Raw genomic sequence first — 24,661 nt, 5'->3', positions numbered from 1 at the left:
CTGCAAATGTTTTGCTCATTTACGTAGCCAATTTTACTGCTTTCAAACCCGAAGTTGTAATTATATCCGCAGACATAACATTCAGACTAAACTAACCAGTAATTTACTTTTTTCAGTTGGCCACGGTCACGACCACAACCACGAACATAAAGACCATCATCACAGGACGACCCATCAGGAGTCTCAGTATTCGTTTCAAGATACCGCCATATTAACGACAGTCCCAAATATTTAACAATTTCAAGAATCCAAGGACGAAAGCCGTTTAAAATGTTTCTCGATGATGATCTGATTCAGTTTTACGTATCTATAGCTATACAATGTATAATGATATATTTATTTCGTATAACTTAACATTCGGACAATATTAAATACTAAATTCAGTTTATTTACAAAAGTTTTTATAGAAATAAACAGAAACAAATAGAAAAACTGAAGGTTCAGTAAAGTCCTTTTATTCAACTTACTATGGTTTATTTTTTAACCAAGAGGAGTAAACTAAAAAGACAGATTTACACCCAAGAAAGTCACTAGAAAAGTCACCAAATACATCTTCTTTTTTGGTTGATCATATCTCATGTCGGCCCTCAACGGTAATCCATAAATATATTATATTAATACGTCGCTAAAGAGTTCTAAAAACAATCACTCCTCCTGGTTTAAAAACAAATAACGTATAGTCCGTCCGCTATAACTTTTCCCATGCGGTACGATTCATTTTCAATCAAATTAAGTCAAAACATAAATTGAAACGAACGTCGATGGGTATATACATTTTGTATACTGTATACTATATACTACACACATCGGCGTACGTTTCACTTTCTGTTTTGACTTAATTTGATTGAAAATGAATCGTACCGCATGGGAAAAGTTATAGCGGACGGACTATAGTAGTCATTGTAAATAAAGATATTAAACACAGTTTAACACAGTGCATAACAGACAGTCTTCTTCATGATGTGCCTGTTCGTGACAGATGTTGGCAACCAATCGACGAATCATGGCAATCTTTTTATTATCTGCAGTAGCGCGGAAAAGCTGCAGAGATGTTGTGTTGAACCATGTTCTGAGGTTCTTTAACCAGGAATGCCTTCGTCTTCCTGGACCTCGTGTTCGAAATATTTTTCCTTGCAGGATGGCTTGTAGAAGGGCATATCTGGATTCATTTCGCATAATGTGTGCGAAGTATTGTATCTTTCGAGATTTGATGGTGGTTAATACCTTTCGGTTCTTCTTCATTCTTCATTATTCCAAAGCCCTCCTTTTGTGACTTGGGATCCACAGGATCTTAAGTATTCTCCGATATAACCTTCTGCTCGGATCTTCGTTCAAGGTCCACGATTCAACACCAAAGGACAGAGAAGATGTAGCTTCACATCATTCTTACTTTTATACCAAGAAAGAGATTGTAGCTCTTGAAGAAGACCCTCACCCGATTAAAGGTGGATCTAGCTTGACCTTCTACTATCTTTTTGTTGCTAATTATCAAGAGCTTGGATTATCAGAAAACTTTTTACCTTCTTGTTAAGTTAATCTAATGACAATCTTAATAGTTTTCTTTTCAATGCAGGTAATTACATGTAGAGAGATAGGTCAAAAATCGGACAAGAACTGTTTAATATAGGTAGGTATATATGTATATCAAAATTAAAAAAAAAACTTATTGATTTTAACTATACATATAAGAAAATGGTCTTGATGACCACCCTTGCAACCCTTGCAACCAACTAGACTTTAATAAAGTGTCTCTGATAGCGACTTTTGTCTTGGATTATGACTATCAAGAAATTATTCTATGCTTCTTTTGGTTCTAATGACACTCATCAAGATTTAAAAGAAGTATTGTGTAAAAAAATTTGTTGTTGTTGCAAATATACTTTTGAAATACTTAATAATAAAATTTCTACAACAGAAAAATGGCCTAAATCAGATACGTAATAGATATGTCCCCTGTTAATTTTTAAGTATTTAATTTAATTATAAAAATTAAGAAAGTACGAATACAAATTTATACAAATTTGTATAATATTGTGATATAACAAAATGTTAATAATGTAATTTTAAATAAAGTTTAATTTTTTTAATGGATGTCTTTATTTTCAATAAAATTTATGCTTCTTTGTATTTTAGGGATACATGTACATTTGTTCAAAGACCCTGTCCCGATGCACGTGTACTCCTGGTACGTTTGTTCTTGTGTCCACGTGGTACAGATACGCTAGGAAGTGGACCATCATTATTCTGCCACTAAAGAAGCCTAAGAAGGTTCTTAGGTAGGTTCTTTCAGGATACATGCAATTAAGCCATTCAAAACAGTTCATACTTGCGTGGCAAAACATAAGAGAACCTAAAATACTAAGATAAAAAAGTGTTTTACTAATATTTTCTGAAGATAAAAATACAGAAGAAGTAGAACAAGAATATATTCACCAGCTATAGATATGAAAACGAGATATTGTTTTGCAGAATTCTTCTGTATAATAGAGAAGTTCCCTCAGATATTATTAAAACATCTAGCAAAACAAGAAAATGGAAGTCAGAATAGATGGATAACTTACAGGACCTATAGATATAGGCAGCGGAGTAAGACAGGAAGACTCATTGAGTTCTATGCTTTTCAATTTAATCATGAATGACATCAAAAGCGTCAGCAAAAGGAAGGGGATAAATAATGGGAAACAAAGAAGTAAAAATACTCTGTTACGCAGACGACGCAATATTGATAGCCCAAGATGAAGCGAGTCTGCAAAGATTCGTCGAGAGTTTTAACATAAGAGCAAAAGAATTCAGTATTACAACTTTATCTCAGAAAACTATAACAATAGAACCCGTAAACAACCAATTAGACGTGAAATAGATATTGATGGCATCAGTATTGAACAAGTAATGGAAATAAACTACCTTGGAGTTACACTTTCCTGCTTTGGAGACTTAAATAAAGAAGTGAGAAATCAAGTATAAAAACCAAATAGACTGGCAGGATACCTTAATAACACTATATGGCGAAACCGACACATTAGCACTAAGATGAAGGCAAGAATTTAAAAAGTTAGTATAGGTAATACTAAGTATCAGAAACAAAATCCGATACAGCCACAACACAAAGAATACTGGAAAGGGCAGAGATGGGATTTCGGTGCCTATGCCATGAGGAATTGCCAGAGGAACATTCTAGGTACGCCACGGGGTTCTTAACTCGTGGTCTCAATAAAGTACACCTAAACACTTTAGATTCGCTAAAAGTTCCTGTATGTACATACATGCATAAATTGTTGAAAACATTTCCAAATCCCTGAAAAATAGACAACATTATTAACAAAAACAACTTTTAAAGAATCATAATTTAAAAATATTTTTACAGCTTTATATTGTATACTTACCCAAAAACGATTCGATTAACGGGTGATATAGGTCTCATTGCAGGTCTAGATAATATCATGATGCCTAGTCCATATACCATTGTGGTCCAAAGAAAGTAGTAGGGATCAAATCCGAAAATTCTATAAAATAATTATATCTAAGTGTATCAATTAAGAACTGGGCCGGACACATGAGAAGAATGGAAGACAATCGTTGGACGAAAGGCAAGCAAAAGAAGTAGAGGCAGACCTCAAACAAGATGGACTGATAACCTCAAGCGATTGGCTGGCCACGAATGGATGCAAAGAACAGCAAACAGATATGAATGGACACACCTAACGAAGGCTTACATCCGAGGATGGATGGAATAGCTATTTATTATGATTATATCAAATAAGTTAGAAAGAACATTTGTAAGAAAGAACACTTTGTAGGTTTTCTAAGATATTTTCCTTGAACACCCTTTTTGAAGTTATACTTCTTTACCGGCGATATGAGGGTGAATTTTTATATGTTAAAACCTATGATCCCGGCGAATGCGCATTATAACTTTGTTCTGATTGGATGTTCAAATGACATGTCAAAAATTATTTAATATGGCGGCTGTGGCACAGCTGTAGTTAGATTATTTATGGTTGTTGCGTTTTAAAATTTGTGTGAAAAGAAACAACAAACAAAATTTAGTTAATAGTTATACTGCCTTTTTAAATAGTTTTCATATACCTATATTTTTGGATTTTTGGACTATTTTGGACAAGGAAAACTCATTCTAATTTGGGAAGTAGTTTTTATTATAATCATATTGTAATTATACATTTGGATTAGGTTGAAATACAGTAGAGCGTCGATTATCCGAACTAATTGAGAGACATAGGTGTTCGGAAAACCGATTTGTTCGGATAATCGAACTACAATATATTGATACATATTTATAGTCATACATATTTATCCACAAGTGAATAAAAGCAATATTTATATACCTACATATTTATTTATATCTTGATAATGACAACTAGCAACTAAACAAAAAAGTGCAGTCTTTGCAACAACATAATTATTTTTGGATACAATATTGAAGAAAATTGAAGATATTTTAAGCGTCAATTACTAACGCTTGCTCGGTATTCGAGTGCGGGACGCGGAAGTCGATAGTTCGAATAAGCGGTCGTTCGGTTGATCGACGTTCGGATAATCGACGCTCTACTGTACATTTATTTTCTCAAGAATGGGGATTTTAGAGAGAAATCCCAAATTAGGTCCGATTTTTATTTTTAAATTATGATTTTTTGGCGTAGATTTATTTATCTAGTAGGTACGTAATGCTTTGATTTACATACTTAATTTGATTACCAACAAAAGTTCTACCAATCTTCATCTAATATATTGTGTTCTTACTGTTTTGTTATATTTTAATATTTTCTTCCACAAAATTTAAACTACATAATTTAATTATATTCAAAACAACTGTCAAACAGTAAAACGTTCAGTTACCTTATTTTTCCACATGACAAATAATGTGGAATTGGACGAGTCTAGGCTTCAATTACGAATCAAAGCGCCACGAAATTCACGGGTTCGATTCGCGATGCAAGTTTTTATTTTTTTTTATTTTTTTATGCATTTTATGATTGTAAGTATATTTGTTATATAATTTTTTTTTCAGAAAATGCGTATTTAAAATTTTTGCCAACAATTATTATCGTTCAGAAATCATTTTTTCTTTGTGGCATTTTTCAATGTATTTGTGTGCGTTTTATTCTTTTATTTTTTTAAATTTTTGGTATTGTCTTAAAAATCAAATAATATGTAGTAGAAGTATAACTTCTTACGTGCGTACAAAATACACACACATTCTTTTTTTTTTATTCCTTTTTGGTGTATACTTCTCTTAAGTCTTCTTTAACCTTTCTATCCTATTGTTTCAATATTGGCATCACTTAGACGTTCCCAAATATAACCATTCTTAATTTTAACCCTTGCTGTCTCTCTCTTTCCTTATAACTATTTCTCATTCAGTTCGGTATATCTTTGGTATAGAATTTATCTTTCAGTTTCATTGGAACCTCCCTGACATATACAAATACCACTAGCCTTTTTCCATTTCATTCATTCTGCTCTAACAGTTCTGCCCCATTCGGTATGTCCTTCGATGGGGAGGGGTGGAGGTATAGCTTGGGGGGTCAGATAGGTACCACTCCATTACGGGGTGTGACCGGTTTGATCTTCGGACATGTTGGTTCCACTTTTCCATTGGAACACACATGTCCCCCGGGGCTGGGGTTGATACGAGCATGTGTGTGTGTGTGTGTGTGTGTGTGTGTGTGTGTGTGTGTGTGTGTGTGTGTGTGTGTGTGTGTGTGTGTGTGTGTGTGTATTAAATTTTAAATCTTAAGGTTATTAATAAGGAATGTAGGTACTTTATTATAGTCATAATTAAAATGATGAATATTTTTTAGTAATAATCATCATCATCAACCCGTACTCGTCCACTGCTGGACATAGGTCTCCCTCAGCCCTTTCCATCTGTCTCTGTTTTGTGCGGCTTGCATCTAGTTACCGATAACACGCTTCATATCGTCGGCCCATCTGGTTGGTGAGCGTCCTCTGCTCCGTAGTGCTTCTTTTCGTGGCCTCCACTCGACAATACGTTTTGTCCATCGGTTGTCTGACAATCTGGCGACGTGTCCTGCCCAATTCCACTTGAGCGACGCGATTCTTTCGACGGCGTCCGTTGTTTTTGTTCTACGCGTATTTCTTCTTTTGGGATTCGGTCCCTTAGGGAGACACCCAGCATCTGGCGCTCCATAGCCCTTTCAGTTACGCGAATCTTGTAAACTACCTTTTTTGTGAGTGTTAATATTTCGGCTTCGTAAGTGAGTACACGCAACACACACTGGTCAAAAATTTTCCTTTCGAGGCATATAGGTAAGTCCGATTTAAATATATAGTCCAGTTTACCAAACGCTGCTCATGCTAATCCTATCCTATGCGATGTGGGAGCTCGCACGTCTAGTTATCTCTTCCCAACCGAATTTCTTGTCCCAAGTACTTATAAGATGCACGATGCAGTCTGCTCAATATCCATTCCATCAACAACAATATTACGATTTAGCACCAGATTAGTCATTATTTGCGTCTTGTTGATGTTAATCTTTAATCCGACCTCTAAGGGAGCGTGATATAATTTGTTCAACATTATTATTGCATCATCCATACGATCGGCTATCAGGACGATGTCATCTGCGAATCTCAAATGACTGAGCTTCTCTCCATTTATGTTGATACTATATTCGTTTAAATCTGCCTTCTTTAAAGTGTGTTCTAAAAGGGTTGTGAATAGCTTTGGTAAGATATGATGTGTCCTTGCCGTAGGTACTCATCGCTGTATACAGAATTTATTTGTTTTTTGATTTGTTTAGTAGAATAATAGATGAATATAAAAATAATGGTTTCTTGATATCTTCTAAATCTCTTATATTTTAACCTCTAACTTCCCCTGTTAATACTCCTGATCATGGAAAATAGATCTTATAAAGTTGATAAATACCAAATACTTACGTACTTCTGAGATATAAAAGGATTTACAGCATGTATGGACATTAAGAAGTATGCAATACTTCCTTGCAGAGAAGCTGCCCAACAAAAACTTCTTATAAAATGGTTCCATTGTTGGGTTTCTGTTCTTAGATTGTTTTGGTTCACTTGATCAGACATCTTACGCCATTTTTGTGATGTTGAGACGAGTATGAGCGTTGAATTGATTGAACATGAATTTGTTTATATGAATTTGTAATAGTTTTGCTGTTGAATACAGTACATTATACTGTCAATTTGTTGAAAGTTTGAAATGGATGACATTTTGACATCTATTTTAACAACTAATTTGTATCTCCCATCAAAATAGGTTATTAGCCATTTTTGGTAATGGTAATGACTGAAGAAATGACATTGAAGTAGAAATGGAAAATTAGGAACAACCGACAGAAAAAAGCTCGGAATGAAGAACACGTGGTACTTACCTAAAAGTCCAAAATATTCTTCTAAATGTGCCTATCTTCTAGAGACACAGGCGACCACATTGACTATCTTATTCTATTCACATCAGCTCGAAATAAAGCAGTTGACTATACTAGCCAAGATATACGTCTACGTCTAGGGCCTCTCTTACCCTCAATCTTGCCTTGTAGAATCAACTGTAGAGGTCTGTATTTAAAATTATTTATAATGTGGCCATAGTAAGCAAATTTTCTGTTAAAATAAAATAAAAATGTATACCATTTTTATTCAGTTGCAATGCGAAGGCAAAACAATCTTACTTTTCAATTAGAATACGGAGTGCAGTCCAGTCCCTTGAATCGCGATTTTCGGCTCTTATTGGAGCCTTCATCGGAAAGAACGTAGGCACTGTTCTCCATGATAAATTTTCTGTTCTTTACGGTAGTTCTTTCAATAATTTCTTTGTCTTTTCTTAGCCTCTAGACTCTAGAGAATAGTTATAGTCGGAGAGATAGAAGCGGATTTTGTGCGTGATAAGTAATATGGAAAAACTATACGGGGATATGTTGAATTAGTTGTGTGGGCCGAGGGTAGTTATAAAGGGTCAAAGTGGCGGAATTTATTATTTTTTTTATGACGCTCATAATCGAGATAGTGCACCAAAATTTGGGAATAAGTAGGTCATGACGTAACTAAGTAAAATCTCTAGGGGCGGAACGCTGCGTGGCCGACAAAGGGGTGGGGGTAGGGGTGAATATAAAAAATATAAAGCGTTTTTTGCGATGTTCGTGATTGAGATAGTGGACCAAAATTTGGGAATAAGTAGATCATGACATTACTAAGTAAAATCCCCAGAGCCGGAAACCAGAGTTGGGGATAAGGGTAGTTATAAGGGGTCAAAGTCGCCGTTTTTATTATTTTTTTTTTGTGACGCTCATGATCGAGAGAGTGCACCAAAATTTGGGAATAAGTAGGTCATGACGTAACTAAGTAAAATCTCCAGGGGAGGCACGCTGCGTGGCCGACAAAGGGGTGGGGCAGGGGTGAATACAAAAAATATATGGGGTTTTTTGCGACGTTCGTGATTGAGAGAGTGCACCAAAATTTGGGTATAAGTCGACCATGACATAACTAAGTAAAATCCTCAGAGCCGGAAACCAGAGTTGGGCATGAGAGTAATTATAAGAGGTCAAAATCGCCGTTTTTATTATTTTTTTTGTGACGCTCATGATCAAGATAATGCACCAAAATTTGGGAATAACTATGTCATGAGGTAACTAAGTACAATCTCCAGGGGTGGAACGCTGCGTGGCCGATAAAGGGGTGGGGGTAGGTGTGAATATAAAAAATATAAGGGGTTTTTTGCGACGTGCTAGATTGAGATAGTGCACCAAAATTTGGGAATAAGTAGACCATGACTTAGCTAAGTAAAATCCCCAGACCCAGAAACCAGAGTTGGGGATGAGGGTAGTTTTAAGGGGTCAAAATCGCAGTGTGTATTATTTTTTTGTGACCCGGCACAACATTTGTCCCCCACGCAGCATTCCGCCCCTGGAGATTTTACTTACTAATGTCATGATCTACTTATTCCCAAATTTTGGTGCACTACCTCAATCACGAACGGCAAAAAAACCCCCATATATTTTTATACTCACCCCTGCCTTTGTACCCCAAGTAGCGTTTCGCCCCTGAAGATTTTACTTAGTTACGTCATAATCTACTTACTCCCAAATTTTGGTGCACGATCTCCATCATGAGCGTCACAAAAAAAAATAATAAAAACCGCGACTTTTACCCCTTATAACTACCCTCGTCCGCCACTCTGGTTTCCGCCTCTGGGGATATTACTTAGTTATGTCATGGTCTACTTATTCCCAAATTTTGGTGCACTATCTCAATCACGAACGTCGCAAAAAAACCCTAACATTTTTTTTATATTCACCCCTGCCCCACCCCTTTGTCGGCCACGCAGCGTTCCACTCCTGAAAATTTTACTTAGTTACGTCATGACCTACTTATTCCCAAATTTTGGCGCGCTATCTCGATCATGAGCGTCACAAAAAAAAATAATAAAAAACAGAACTTTGACCCCTTATAACTACCTTCCTTCTCCACTCTGGTTTCCGGCTCTGGGGATTTTAATTATTTATCTGATGGTCTACTTATACCCAAATTTTGGTGCACTATCTCAATCACGAACGTCGCAAAAAAACCCTTATATTTTTTATATTCACCCCTACCCCCACCCCTTTGTCGGCCACGCAGCGTTGAGCCCCTAGAGATTTTACTTAAGTACGCCATGACCTACTTATTCCCAAATTTTGGTGCACTATCTCGATCATGAGCGTCATAAAAAAAATAATAAAATCCGCGACTTTGACCCCTTATAACTACCCTCGGCCCCAACTCTGGTTTCCGGCCGTTGGTGTAAGTCATGTACACAACTAATTCAACATATCCCCGTATAGTTTTTCCATATTACTTATCACGCACAAAATCCGCTCCCAGCTCTTAGACTATTATGTTAGTTGTGCGGTGTATATATGAGACCCTCAACATACGTCAAATGCCTCTAATCGTTTTATGGTATCTTCTGTTCAAGACTTCAGCTTTCTACTCCGTAGAGGACACTAAAAACATAACATCTAAGAATTCTTACACGTATATTGATACTTAAAGATAAATTGCAGAGAAGATCTTTAAAAGAGCTTCTAGCTTTTTCAATATGAGTTTTTACTTCGTAGCTATGATCCCAAGTATCCTTATATTATAATATTTCAGCCCAAAGCACTCTTTCTAACGGTGTATTGCTTGTTTTAATTTGGGCGTTTATGTTGGTGTTCTTTCTAAACCAAAATATAAAAAAAAAAACGTAATACAAAAGGAAAAAGCTGGAAAGAAAAGAAATGAAATGAAAAATACATATCGAAAAATATAACTGTTCTGGTTCATATCAGTTCATATCTCTGAATGAAGTCAAAATAATTGATAATATCTTAAGCATATGAAAACATTACTACACAGATGGATTTAATGAAAACAAATGACGCTTAACAATACATAACTACAATTAAAGAAAGAAGAGACGACGAAGACAATAGGTGGCGCTGTAATTTAAAAAGTATCCATCATATGGATGAAGCACAAAAAATCACAACAAAAGAATAATCCACTTTTTGTTCACGTATTTTCATTAATAAACAAAATACTTTGCTTACAAGCGGAAAAAATAAGAAATAATTTGAAAGATCTTTATAATACTTTCATTTTGAAAAATAAAAACAACATAACTCTTCCCTTGTCTCTCACGATTGGCGCCGATAACTTCATTTGATTAAATGCTCAAAAACGATGCTATGAACCGTTTACTTCCTTGCATAAGCTAATCGATGGTGAGCAGATTCGATTATTGTTCAAGTGTTCTGTAGATATTTATTATCATTATTCTTTGACGAAAATTATCACAGTTTTTAGTTTCTGTTTCTTAAAAACGATTTTTAAATATCCCCACAAGAAAAAATCAATTAGGGTTAAATCTGGTGAACTGGCAGGCCATATGATCGGGCTTCTTTGTGGATGAAGTGTTTGGTTTGGGCGTTTGATATCATTTCTTTTTCTCAGGTAAGGGTTAAATAAAACATCGATGAGGCTTAGCCTTTATTTAAAATTTTTGCTGCCGTACACAGTACAAATAATTTTTTTATACATTATAAGTAATTAAAACCTAGTTATTATATAATAATGTACATAATAGTTGCTGCAATCAATAGCAAGCAGTCGAGTCGACCAATTTTAGGGTTCGGTAAGCGGCAGGTTAAAATCGAATTTTTTTACATATTTTTATTATCTTTATACAATTGCAAAATACATTTCCGTATAATACATTTAGTTATTTGCTCAAAAATCAGTTCAGCTTAAGTACCTTTTGTACCTATATTTGTCTAGTAGACGAACAGAAAATTTAGACAATTGACAACTGACATATGACAATTGACGACTGACATGTGACAATTGACAACTGACATATGACAATTGATAAATGACACCATACCTCTTCTCTATTACAATCTTCACTAGAACTATATGATTCTTCTGTTCGTTTACTGTCTCATTTTGGTAAAAAGCGAAATTTAGTTTTAAAATCAAGTGTAGGTACATCAGGTTGTTATTATCACAAACGTAGCGGCTTATATTTATTTACATAGCTTCTGTATAAGAAAAATCTTTGTAAATTATTATTATCTTTGAATGAGCGTTCTTTTGAGTAGGTTTTTATATTTTGTACAAGCAGATTCAAAGATAATGCATCCTCTTCGAATAACGAGATAGTTAATCTTATACAGACCATGTGTTAATAACAAATGAGACTTACAAATAAGCATATTAAATTAGAAAATAACAAAAGACCTAAAATATATTTATTCGGCTCTATAGAACTGAGTGCCTGGAGGGATTTTGTATCCGGGATAACTGGAATTTAGAGCATGCTGATCAAAGAACTCTGTGTAATCCCTATGCACTTTACGTGGCCTACAAACAGGTCCTTTGGCTAATTCAAGACGTAGCCTGTTCTCTTCTTCGGCTTGGACCTTGACGTTTTCTGGAGGCCACTTCATATCTCCTCGGAGATGTTTTCCACCTTGAATAGAAAGGAAACTATTACTAGTATTAAGGTTTTCAGCTTCTTCGTACATCTTTTGCTTTACATCTTCTGGAGGCCATTTTAGGTCTCCTCGTAAATTTTTCGGATTGACATAAACTATAAAAGGAAAAATTAATGACGGATCAGCCGACGGTTTGAAGAGGGTGTTAAATGAAGCTGGTGGATGGTGAGTTGAAAGAGATACAGGCCTTCGAAATCAGCTTTGCATTCACATTATCCTCAAAAGAGTTACAAGCATTTTTTTTTTATTTTAACCGTTCGTTTTTAGGAACGTTTAATAGTCTGCTAGGAAGCAAGCAATTGTTGTGGTAGAGCAAAAAATTTTTATTTAAATGTAGTACCAGTATAATATAGTCCAGGAACCAAAGCTTTTCACCTCGCAATTTTTACGGAATGGATCGATTTGATTGAAAATTTGAGAATAAGTAGTGGATAGTCCAAGGATCAAAATCTATATGATGCCGCCAGGCGCTTTTACCATGGGGGTGGTTGCCACCCCATCTCGGGGGTGGAAATTTTTTATTATATTTTGACCGCAAAAGTTAATAAAAACATTCATTCTAAGCAAAAAATGTTCTATTAATTTTTTTGATAAAATTAATAGTTTTTGATTTATTCGCTATCGAAAGTATTAGTTTTATATCTAAAAAATCAATGTTTTTCGATGGTATACTCATTTACGATTCACTCAATTTTTGCCGTAGAACAAATTTTATTAAACTAAGTTCTTGGGAATTAAATTACGTACAATTTCATATTTAAACATTTTTTCGTATCTCTGATGCTAATCTTTCTATTCTGAAGAAAATGGCATTTTTTTTAAATTGCAAACATTCGTTATTCGCTTTAAACTTCAGTTTTTTTAAAACTAATAATTACCATTAAGAGGAAACAGTAGCGATCAACAGGTAGCAAAAACGCGTTCCAAGATTGCGGCTGTAATTTTGAATATTTTTTCGAGATATTTGGCACACGTATTCGTAATATAATAAAGAATGGCGGTACAGAGCCCAATTTGAAAAATATATTAATATGTAGAAATTACTCTGTAATTAAATACAATATTAAAAAAACGAGCCTGTACCGCCATTAAGAAGAACAAAAAAATACACTTTCTTCAAATAAACTTTTTTATCCGATGCTTAAATTTTGTGTCATTTTGGAACTACTAATGAAATAAAAAATTTTAGTAGTTCCAAAATGACACAAAATCTAGGTATCGGATAAAAAAGTTTATCTGAAGAAAGTGTATTTTCTTGTTCTTCTTAATATTGTATATAATTACAGAGTAATTTCCACATATTAATATATTTTTCAAATTGGGCTCTGTACCGCCATTCTTTATTATATTACGAATACGTGTGCCAAATATCTCGAAAACATATTCAAAATTACAGCCGCAATCTTGGAACGGGTTTTTGCTACCTGTTGATCGCTACTGTTTCACCTTAATAAATAATCATTCTAAGCCAGTTAAACGTCTAGAATCTATTAATAATACATAAATAAAGAAGAATAAATAATGCCAATGACTAAAGCACCGCCAACTTACATTATATTAATTTATTATTAATTTAATACAATTTAATACAAATATATTAATTTTTTAAACGTAACTTTTTTATTTTTTATCTTAAAAAGTTGGTTAAAAAAGAATTTTATAGGTTTTTACAAGATCTATAAGGCTGTTAATATTAAATTCTTGTAAAATTCTCAGTCACAAAAAGAGGTGGCATTGAAAGGGTTGGTAAAGGTGGTTTTTGCATGATATTATAAGTTTTAATTGTCAATAGCTCACTCAATTTTTGCGGTAAAAAAATTTTTGCAAACCAATTTCTTGGGAATTAAATAAGCTACAATTTCATATTTAAATATTTTTCGCATCTCGGATGCTAATCTTTCTATTCTGAAGAAAAGGGCATTTTTTACCAAAATCCAAAAACTCGTTATTCGCTTTTAACTCCATTTTTTTTAAACTAATCTTTCTAAGCCGATCAAACATCTAGAACCTATTAACAATACATAAATCAAGAAAACCAAATCAGCTCAATGACAAATTTTAATTAGGGTGGTGATTAGGGGGTTGTTTACGATCACTTTTTTGCTGAAAAACATAGGGACTGGCATTCTTTTCATTATAAGTCACTTAATTTTTGAAGTTATACTCCTTTACGCGCGATATGAGGGTGAATTTTAATAGGATTAAAACCTTTGATCCCGGCGCAGTCGCATTACAACTTTGTTCTGATTGGATGTTCAAATGACATGACAAAAATTATCCAATATGGCAGCTGTGGCACAGCTGTGGATCTGTGGTTTGGTTATGTATGGTTGTTGCGTTTTAAAATTTGTAGGAAGAGAAACAACAAACAAAAAGTTGATTAATGGTTATACTGCCTTTTTAGATAGTTTTCATATTATATTTTTGGACTTATTAACATAGAAGAGATGATTGTTGCATGCCAATGCGAAAGCCCATCAAACTGTGACTAGTATGAGTGCCGCAAAATTACTGATAAAAAACCTATTAGCTCGAAGGCGTAGAGAACTGTGGATAACAACAATCAACCGGGACGATCTACGATCTCGCTTATTCAAAGCTAAAGAATCTTACACTGGTAAGTGTTTTAAAAATAGTTGATCAAATTTTGTTATGATATTTGAACATAGCCACTTTGCACGATGCAAGTGATTGCGAAATTTATTAGTCGTTATACGGGCTCTGATTGGGTGTTGAAATGATCTGTCAATAATAAATAATTGTTCAATATGAAGGTAAACAAATGTATAATATATTAGTTTTATTGTTGTGAGGACAGAAACAAAAAATTTTATAATTGTAGTGATTTTTAAATAGTTTTTAAAGCAACAGGTGCGTAATAATTGTAAATGTATCACCTATTTGAACCTACCAAAATACATAGTATGTAATACTTTTATTTACATAATTTGATTACCATCAAAATTTCTATCAATATTCACCTAATATATTGTTTTCTTACTCTATGTTTTGTTGTATTTTTTCAATTCTAAATCATTTCAATTCAAAATCAAAATAATTTGATTTACATAATTCAAAAATGTCAAAAGTTTAATCCGTTTAGTTAGTCGATCTTCGCACATAATGACACACTGTCTCCGTGGCGAAGCGTTTAATGCGATTGAACCCCAATACAACGCCAATACCAGCCGCGCTGGTAAGTTGGTTCGAATCCCAATAGAAACTTATTTTTTATTTTTTTTTATACATTTTCTGATTTGTAAGTATATTTATTATATAATTTTATTTTCAGAAAATACGTATTTAGTTCAAAAATTTTCCGACAAGTTCAGAAATCATTTGTGGCATTTTTAATGTGTTTGTGTGTGTTTTAGTCTTTTATTATTTTAATTTTTGGCACTGTTTTAATAAAAATGTTTGAGAAGTAGTAAGTATAAATTAGTTTAATATTTAAATAAAATATAAATAAAAAGTATATTAATTTCGTTTATAATCATATAATCATAATATAATAGAAGTATAACTTCTTACGTGCGTACAAAGTACACACACATTCTTTTTTTAGCTAGAGTTTTTTTTTATTTCTAGAGATACATATTTTTAAATACTTTAAATTAGTTTAAACAAGTTATTCTTGAAAAATGCATAGTTTTCCCGTCCTTTGACCTTGAAACTACAATATTTAGCATGTGACGAAGAAGGGCCAACATATAATAAAGTATAGCTCGATTACTATTGGTCTTAAAGAAAATAAAAAAAAAACCGTTTTGTTTATTTTTTCAATAGGTACATTTTTATTAAGTTAAGTGGTTTTAATAAAACGAAAACTTTTTGAGTTATTAGCAGAAAACTGATTAAAAACATTGATTTTTTGAATAAATCGAAAACTATTAATTTTTATCAAAAAAATGTATAGAACGTTTTTTGCTCATAATGAATGGTTTTACCAACTCTTGCGGTCAAAATATAATAAAAATTTCCACCCCCATGGTAAAAGAGCCTTTTGGCATGATATAGATTTTGATCCTTGGACTATCCACTACTTATTCTCAAATTTTCAAGCAAATCGATCGATTCTGTAAAAATTTCGAGGTTTTGTCCTATTTTAAGCTTCATTACTTGGACTAATATTAGAAAAGCTGCGTCTGCACAGTGCTGTTGGTGAATTGAGCAGCTCAACAAAACTGTTACCGGTTCTAAGCTTCCAAACAAAGGAAGAGGGAGTTAACAGTGTGGTTAGCACCCTACTAGAAGACTAAAAGCTCATACAGTTATTTCTTGTAGTTCTTTGTAATTCGATAGTTCAAACTGTCGGACTACAAAGAAGAATGTCCTTAGGATGGGCCGCATATGGAGCTCTACCAAACATCTTCAAGAACAACATGCCAAATTATTTGAAAAAAAAGACCAATTCGACCAATGTGTGCTTCCAATCATTACTTACGAAGCCGAAATACTATCGTTAACCCAGGCCACAGCAAACAAACTTAGAGTGGCCCAAAGAAGAATGAAAAGGTCACTACTTGGACTGACTCTCAGAGACAGGGTTAGAAACGAGGAAATCAGAAGAAGTACAGGCGTCACAGATATCATAGAGCGAATAGCATGGCTGAAGTGGAATTGGGCGAGCCATGTAGCCAGAATGAAGGACGGAAGGACAGAAGAAATAGAGGTAGACCACCTACACGATGGACAGACGACGTCAAAAGGGTTGCTGGGAATTGGTTGCAGAAAGCCCAAGACCGATAGAACTGGAAGAAATTAGGGGAGGCCTATGTTCAACTTTGGTACAGAAGGCTGGATGATAATGATGATGATATAAATCTAATATCACCTGACCAGAAAATATTGTACGTGGACGCCACGCAGAAATACATTGCTTCTTAAGGAAAGGAAGGAACATGCAATCCAAATGAAATACTAGAATATTGCGGAGCATTAATAGAACAATAAATAAAAAAATTTTAACACAATAATAGTCCGTTCTTTAACGGTAAAATATTGCAAAACCTCTAAATTTTAAAGAACCGCTTGGATTGACATGAAATTTGGCATACACATAGCTAACAAGTCAAAGAAAAAAAGTGATATTGTGCCTATATGTGCTTTTGCCCCGGGGGTGCTTTTCACCCCCTCTTGGGGGTAAAAAAGTATTCGTCCAAAGTAAGTCCGGAAATTGATAAACTGACTAATTTTAAGTAACTTTTGTTCTATAGAGTTTTTTCACTAAGTAAATACTTTTCGAGTTATTTGCTGGTGAATATGTTCATTTTTTCAACAAAATAACCACACTTTTAGACGGTTTTTTGCAAATAACTCAAATAGTACGTATTTTGTCGAAGAAAACATTCCTAGCAAAAACATAGCCTGTAAAAAATTTAAAAAAATGGTGTATATATCACGTTTCTATACCTAGTAGAAGCAGAGTTATATGCATCACGAATACACGAATGTATGCAAATTTAGAAACACCAAATCTCAATCAATTTTTGTCTAACAGAAAAACAAAAAATATAACTCTGGTTTTATATATATAACTCTGGTTTTACGAGGCCTAGAGAGCTAACGCGTACACCATTTTTTTTACTTTTTATACAGGCTATATTTTTGCTAAGAACGTTTTTTTCGACAAAATACTTACTTTTTGAGTTATTTGCGAAAAAGCGTCTAAAAATGTGGTTATTTTGTTGAAAAATGAACATATTCACTCGCAAATAACTCGAAAAGTGTTGACTTGGCGAAAAAGCTCTATAGAACAAAAGTTACTTAAAATTAGTTAGTTTATCCATTTCCGGACTTATTTTAGTCACCCCCAGGGCAAAAGCACACATCGGCACAATATCACTTTTTTTCTTTGACATGTAAGCTATGCGTATGCCAAATTTCATGTCAATCCAAGCGGTTCTTTAAAATTTAGAGCAAAAACCGTGAAATAATGGACTATAAAATACAGGAAGAATGGAGAACTACAACGAACCGTTCTGTTAAGAAAAGTACTGAATTAGTGTAAGGCAAAGATAGTGCGGTTAAGTTTAGCTACAACAAAAAAGTGAGCAGTATTGTGCAATATAGCCGCAACAAAAAAGTTAGTAGTTTATGTTAAAAAAACTATGATGGATCTCAGGTGACATGTAGATTACAAATTCTCTTTTAGCAATTTTAGATTTAAGAAAAAATAGTAAAAAGCTAAATAATGAGACCATTACCAAGTAGAGGACTTCAAGTATCTAGTATCAACAATGAATGGACAAGAAAATATAGAACCAGAAATAAACAGCAGGCAGCATGGTAATGAGTGCAACAAAATTATACTATACACTAATAAATAAAAGTTTTATTAGGAAAAATGAAGTAAGCCTGAAAACAAAAACGAAAGTATTTCAAACTGTGTACGAGACGGTGCTACTCTATGGTAGTGAAACATGGACAGTGAACGACAACATCCGTAGTAAAATTCAAGCATACGAAATGCGATATTTACGAGCGGTATCCGGGGTGACCAGACGTGATCGTATAAGAAATGAAGACATACGTGAAAGGTGCGGTGTTGGACTGACTTGAAACGAAACAACTATCGTGATTCGGATATATGGCGATAATGAGTGAAAGTAGAATTATGTAAAGAGAAAAGCTGCATCCGACAACAAACGACGAAGAGCCAGGCCAGCAAGAACATGGAACGCGGATATTGGAATGGCTTGCGCAAAAAGAAATATTGGGTGGAGAGAGGCAGAAAGACTAGCTACTGACCGAAAGGCATAGAGACGTCTGATTTCTCCACTTACCTCACACCGTAAGGTATGAGGACGGCTTAAGTAAGTTAGTAAGAATAAATACTGGTTAATTTTTTAAATTACGTGAATTCTCATTTTTAATGAACAAAATTGAAATGTTAGGAAATGAAATTGAACGAAGGGTTAACAGAATTAGCATTCAAAAGCTGATCTAAAGCTTTACATATTGGTATTAAAAAGTTAACATTAACCATTTTTTAAAGGCATTGTTAAGTTATGAACAACACAAAAAACATATTAGTACAATACAAGTAGACCGCAATCGGCAAAATTCCTTTATATTCGCGAATGTACTATCTTTTAGCGTTATCGTTATACCAAGAAAGCTGATTAAGAAGAACTGTCAAATACTAAAATAGAAGAATCTGGTTCAAACTAACTATGAGAAATTTAATGATCTCTTTTTGAAAATAGTGTAAATTTCGAAAGAGGTATCTTAGTTTTAGTAGAAAATATTCAATCTTATCTAAAACCGTCATAGGAAGTATAAACAATGTAGTTGATATATGTAGCGAATCGTTTTTCTGAACTTTATTTTAGTCAAAAAGTTGAGCTATATACCAAAATGTTTGTCTCCTCTATTCAAACCAAATTCTTTCCATAATAAATATTTGTTCACATGTTTTTCTTGATTTGTTTTTATCTATGAGTAAATCTGGTAAACTAAAATGATAATTTACATAAAATATGGTAACCAATTGCAAACTTTTTAAAACGTTGTAGCTTGAGTTTCTCTTAAATTGGAAAAAGGAAATCTGATAAAATCACTATAAGTAGAAACCCTGGTTCTAACAGAGATTAAAAACTAGAAACGACAGAGAAGCAAAAAGCTGTTTAGAAAACAGATTCTATAACCATCATCATCATCAATGGTTTTATAACTCTTCGTGATTCTTTGCCGCCATTGTCTCATTCCCATTTTCTCCAGATCCTCTCTGAGTGCATCTTTCCAGTTTTTTCTAGTCTATCCTACAGGCCTTCTTCCATCTGGTCTTTCACAAAACACATTGTTTAATGTTTATATACAGGGTGTTTCATTAATAATTGTCCATATAGCAACTGGAGAAACCTTAGCACAAATTACGAAGATTTAACCTAAAACACTTAAATAAAATGTGGTTACTTACTGAATTACAGGGTGTTTTATCTAAAAATTTAAAAACTATTTTTGCTCAGCATTTTAAAACTATATGACGTATCCTTTTCATACTTGGCAGGAAGTATCGGTACTGTAAAAACTACTAAATTATGTCAAACAAACGTTTGTGGCTATTACCAGAGGCGTACGACGGGGGAAAGTGAATGGTTGACTCTTTCCAAATTCTACGCCCCTGGCGAAATTGTTATTTTAGTTTAATTTTTGGATTCTCCAATACTTTCTATGAAAATAATATACTCTTCATTCGTAACAATAAAGTCAGTAGTTTTCGAGATCTTTGAAGTTAAAAATGAAACGACACGGTTATTTTGATTAATGTATTGTGTCGCTTAAATTTTAATTTCAAATATCTCGAAAACTAATCATTTTATCGTTACGAATGAAAAGTATATTATTTACAAAAAAAGTATTGCAAAATCAAAAAATTACACTAAAATAGCAATTTCGTCAGTGGCGTAGAATTTGTGAAGGGTCAACCAGCCACTATCCCCTGTCGTACGCCTCTGGTAGTAGCTAGAAACGTTTATTTATCTTAATTTAGTAGGGGGTACAGTACCTACACTTTCTGCCAAGTATGATAAGGAAATGCCAAATAGTTTTAAAGTACTGGGTACAAATAATTTTTAAATTTTAATCTATGAATCATATTATAAATTAATCAAAATAATTGTGCCATTTCATACTTAACTTCAAATATCTCGAAAACGAATGACTTTATCGTTACCAATGAAGAGTATATTATTTACGTAGAAAGTATTGGTGAATCTAAAAATGGCACTAAAATAGTAATTCTTAAAGTGGCGTAGAACTTGAGAAGGGTCAACCATTCACCATCCCCTGCCGTACGCCTCTGGTAGTAGCTAGAAACGTGTGTTTATCATAATTTAGTAGGGTGTCTAGTACTAGCACTTTCTGCCAAGTATGAAAAGGATACGTCAAATAGTTTTAAAATTCTGAGCAAAAATAGTTTTTAATATTTTAGATAAAACACCCTGTAACTCAGTAAGGAACCACATTTTATTTAAGTGTTTTAGGTTAAATCTTCGTATTTTCTACTAAGGTTTCTCCAGTTACTATATGGACAATTATTAATGAAACACCCTGTATAATGCAGTCATAATTACTGCGTATCTCGCTTCCTATTGGACAAAATAATCCCGGACAAAAAATCCCCACAAATTATCCCTGGCCAAACAATCCCCAGACAAAAAATCCCCACAAAATATCCCAACAAATAATCCCCACAAATAATCCCCACAAATAATGCCAGGACAAATAATCCCCGGAAAAAAATCTCCTCAAAAAATCCCGGAAAAATAATCCCCACAAATTTTTTTGAACAAAATATCCCCACAAAAAATTCAGGACAAAAAATCCCAACAAATATTTCCTGTCGAATAGTTTTCTAAAAGTTTTCCAATCGCTATGAAACCGCTTATTCGAAAATAATGATTAGCAATTAAGATAAGGCATTAATTGTAATTTCGATTACCAAATTTCGAATTCCAATTCCATGCCGATAATTATAATAACGGCGTAAATTGGAATTAAGGTTTATTGGAACAAAATTACAATGTATCCTTAATCTTAATTGCTAATCATTATTTTCGTGCCGAAAAGCGGTTTCATGGCGATTGCTATAACTCTCATGCACTGAGGCTGAAAAACATTTCAGTCGATTGCATTCACGGGAAAACTTTCACAGAACTATTCAGCAGCAAATATTTCTTGGAAATTTGTTGTCCGGAATTTTTTGTCGCAATATATTTTGTCCAAAAAATATTTGTGGGGATTATTTGTGGTTATTTTTTGTCCAGGGATAATTTGTGGGGATTTTTTGTCCGGGATTATTTGTCCGGGAATTATTTGTCCTAGCTTCGTCCGACTCATCTTAGTCTATTGGCCTCTAATATATAATATATCACTATATTTTCCTTTCCGAAGAAAGACTCTAACTCGTTATTGTGTCTCCGCCTACATTCGTTTGTCACGCTGCAAGGGCCATATATTACTGGAAGGATCTTACGTTCCCACACCAATAATTTATTTATTTCTCTTTTTGTTAGCGTCCATGTTTCGCTTCTATAAGCGACTGCTGGTTGTATTATGGTCTTATATATCTGGAGTTTTACACCTAGGAAGAGGTGAGATTTTTGCAAGAACTCTATTATAACCTCTAAAACTCCTTCAATATAAGTCAAATTGTGAGATTACTGCATCAAAAATATTAAATTGATTTAAAGAAGGCATATTCTTTTCTTGATCGAAATAATTGAATAAATATTACCCAAACAAAACAATTTTTTGGTTAAACTGGCAAATATGGAGATGGAGTAAGAGATGGGTAACAAAAATACAGAAATTAAAAATGTTACAAATTAAAAACTAACTTAAAATACACTACCTAAATAAATGAAATTTTCGTAACACATGTAGCAATGTGTGGTAGACTCTTTTCAAATAAAGTGGTAGTAACGTCACTATCTGTACTCTCTCTACAACCGTTTATTAAAAAGTTTGCAACTTTAGAATATCTATGAAAGCTGCACTTGTTTCCTTATATGTAGTTACCTTTTAGGGTCGCCGTGGCTGGTTGAGAAGTGTAAACTGGTGGTGGAGCCTGGCTCACTGGAGCCTGAGGACGGAGAGTGATTGTAGATGGGGGAGGTTCCACAGGTTTTGAAGTTTGTCTTTGTACCTAAAACATATGTGGTGAATTAAAATAATACAATGCAAATATGTAGATAATTTTCTCCTTCAAATGATATCTAAAATCCTCTTTTGTTTCTGGAAACAAAGTCTGACGAATTTGTCATATTGCAGCTAGATGGCTTCTCTTCCATTTATTCATGATATCTATTGCAGAATTGTAAATTTCTGTGCCAAGTTCTACGTGAATGGGTACCGTATCTTTTTTGAGTCACTTGGTGGTCTTCAAAAAGTGTTTGCTGCATATCATCTATTGTCTCCCAGTTATGCAAGATATGATTGACTGTTTCAGAATTTCTCCTACAGAATCTGGAGCTCACTTATTAGACCGGGCAGTATCGTCGCCCCCGCTAGCGAAATTATTCCGATTCGATTTTTTTGTACAAACTTACTCAAAAAGAGGTCCTTATAACATATCCACAGGGTGCCGGGCGGTGCCGTAGTCGAAAAATTGTTTAAACATTTTTTTTAACAAATTCACAAAAATAATATTTTCATTTCTAACAATTTTTTTTAGATACATTGACTTATTCTGAGCAAAAAAGGTCTCTTGTCATTTTTTTCTAAAATTGATTGTTGTCGAGTTATATGCGATTAAAAATTTGAAAAATGCAAAAATGGCCATTTTCAAGGCTTAATAACTCGATTAAACATTATTATTATGAAATTCAAAAAGTCACCAAATCAAGTTTCAAATCCCTTCTTCAAGGTCTTGAAGAGATTTTTGTCATTATTTTATTAGAAAGCTGTTATTTTTAATTATTAACAATTAGCGCTATGGTACAGGATGCATCGTCGCCCCCATTAGTGAAATTATTCCTATTCCATTTTTTTTGCAGAAACTTACTCAAAACGGGTTCCTTACAACATATCCACAGGGTGCTGGGCGGTGCCGTGGTCGAAAAATTGTTTAAACAATTTTTTTAAACAAATTCACAAAAATATTTTTTTTATTGCGAACGATCTTTTTTAGATAAGTTGGGTTATTATGAGCAAAAAAGGTCTCTTGTGATTTATTTCTAAAATTGATTCTTGTCGAGCTATATGGCCATTTTCGCATTTTTCAAATTATAAATCGCGTATAATTCGACAACAATCAATTTTAGAAAAAAATCACAAGAGATTTTTTTGCTCAGAATGTCCCAAATTATCTAAAAAAAAATTTGTTCGAAGTGAAAAAATTATTTTTGTGAATTTGTTTAAAAAAATTGTTTAAAGAATTTTTCGACCACGTCACCGCTCAGCACCCTGTGGATATGTTATAAGGACCACGTTTTGAGTAAGTCTCTGCAAAAAAATGGAATCAAAATAATTTCACTAACGGGGGCGACGATAAATCCTGGACTATAGCGCTAATTGTTAATCATTAAAAATAACAGCTTTCTAATAAAATAATGACAAAAATCTCTTCAGGACCTTGAAGAAGGGACTTGAAACTTGATTTGGTGACTTTTGGAATTTCATAATAATAATGTTTAATCGAGTTATTAAACCTTGAAAATGGCTATTTTCGCATTTTTCAAATTTTTAATCGCATATAACTCAACAACAATCAATTTTAGAAAAAAATGAAAAGAGACGTTTTTTGCTCAGAATAGGCCAATTTATCTAAAAAAAATTGTTCGAAATGAAAAAATTATATTTGTGAATTTGTTTAAAAAAATTTTTTAAACAATTTTTCGACGACGGCACCGCCCGGCACCCTGTGGATATGTTATAAGGACCTCTTCTTAAGTAAGTTTGTGGAAAAAATCGAATCGGAATAATTTCGCTAGCGGGGGCGACGATACTGCCCGGTCTATATTTAAGAACCACCCCATATGTCGCTTGACTGGCTCATGACCAACAAGAAAGACTGTTGCATAGATGATTCTAAGTAAGCCTCGAATAGTATTACTCCAAGGTTTTCTGCTTTACCAACCAGACTTAGATTTATTCTATTCAGGCTTAAAAGACTTAATTCCTTTAGTTTCCTC

The 24,661-nt window shown here is 33.7% G+C and overlaps 3 protein-coding genes across 6 annotated transcripts in view; 1 reads left to right on the top strand and 2 right to left on the bottom strand.

Moving 5' to 3' along the window:
- LOC114334834 (zinc transporter ZIP1) overlaps positions 1 to 2,087 on the top strand; it is a 100,028-nt gene extending 97,941 nt beyond the window's left edge. For both annotated transcript variants that reach the window (XM_050651856.1, XM_050651857.1), the window contains exon 4: positions 117 to 2,087. In XM_050651856.1, coding sequence (XP_050507813.1) covers positions 117 to 235 — 119 coding nt within the window. In that variant the 3' untranslated portion in view covers positions 236 to 2,087. The remainder of the gene's footprint in view (positions 1 to 116) is intronic.
- On the bottom strand, positions 2,032 to 7,221 carry LOC126885322 (uncharacterized). The gene is made up of 3 exons (XM_050651861.1): positions 6,926 to 7,221; positions 3,384 to 3,503; positions 2,032 to 2,358 (listed from the first exon to the last, which is right to left on the bottom strand). The coding sequence occupies exons 1-3, from the start codon at positions 7,075 to 7,077 to the stop codon at positions 2,130 to 2,132; spliced, it is 501 nt and encodes a 166-aa protein (XP_050507818.1). The 5' UTR covers positions 7,078 to 7,221; the 3' UTR covers positions 2,032 to 2,129.
- Positions 7,222 to 11,003: 3,782 nt separating this feature from the next.
- The window catches only part of LOC126885320 (putative mediator of RNA polymerase II transcription subunit 26), a 60,736-nt gene continuing 47,078 nt past the window's right edge, over positions 11,004 to 24,661 (bottom strand). For 2 of the 3 annotated variants that reach the window (XM_050651850.1, XM_050651851.1), the window contains 2 exons: positions 22,548 to 22,674; positions 11,004 to 12,118 (listed from right to left, as the gene is read on the bottom strand). In XM_050651850.1, the coding sequence (XP_050507807.1) occupies positions 11,778 to 12,118; positions 22,548 to 22,674 (468 nt within the window). In that variant the 3' untranslated portion in view covers positions 11,004 to 11,777. The remainder of the gene's footprint in view (positions 12,119 to 22,547; positions 22,675 to 24,661) is intronic. The other variant, XM_050651852.1, reaches the window with a different exon arrangement.

This window comes from Diabrotica virgifera, chromosome 5 (assembly GCF_917563875.1).
Source record: "Diabrotica virgifera virgifera chromosome 5, PGI_DIABVI_V3a".
NCBI classification, from domain to species: domain Eukaryota; kingdom Metazoa; phylum Arthropoda; class Insecta; order Coleoptera; family Chrysomelidae; genus Diabrotica; species Diabrotica virgifera.
The sequence above is the reverse complement of the archived record's forward strand: the minus strand, read 5'-3'. Positions and strand labels throughout refer to the sequence as shown.

Coding starts and splice junctions, on each gene's coding strand:
- LOC126885322 (XM_050651861.1), bottom strand. CDS start 7,077: ATGTCTGATCAAGTGAACCAAAACAATCTAAGAACAGAAACCCAACAA. Junction 3,504..6,925: donor AATCCTTTTATATCTCAGAA/GTACGTAAGTAT, acceptor ATTATTTTATAG/AATTTTCGGATTTGATCCCT. Junction 2,359..3,383: donor GTTAATCGAATCGTTTTTGG/GTAAGTATACAA, acceptor TTTTTATCTTAG/TATTTTAGGTTCTCTTATGT.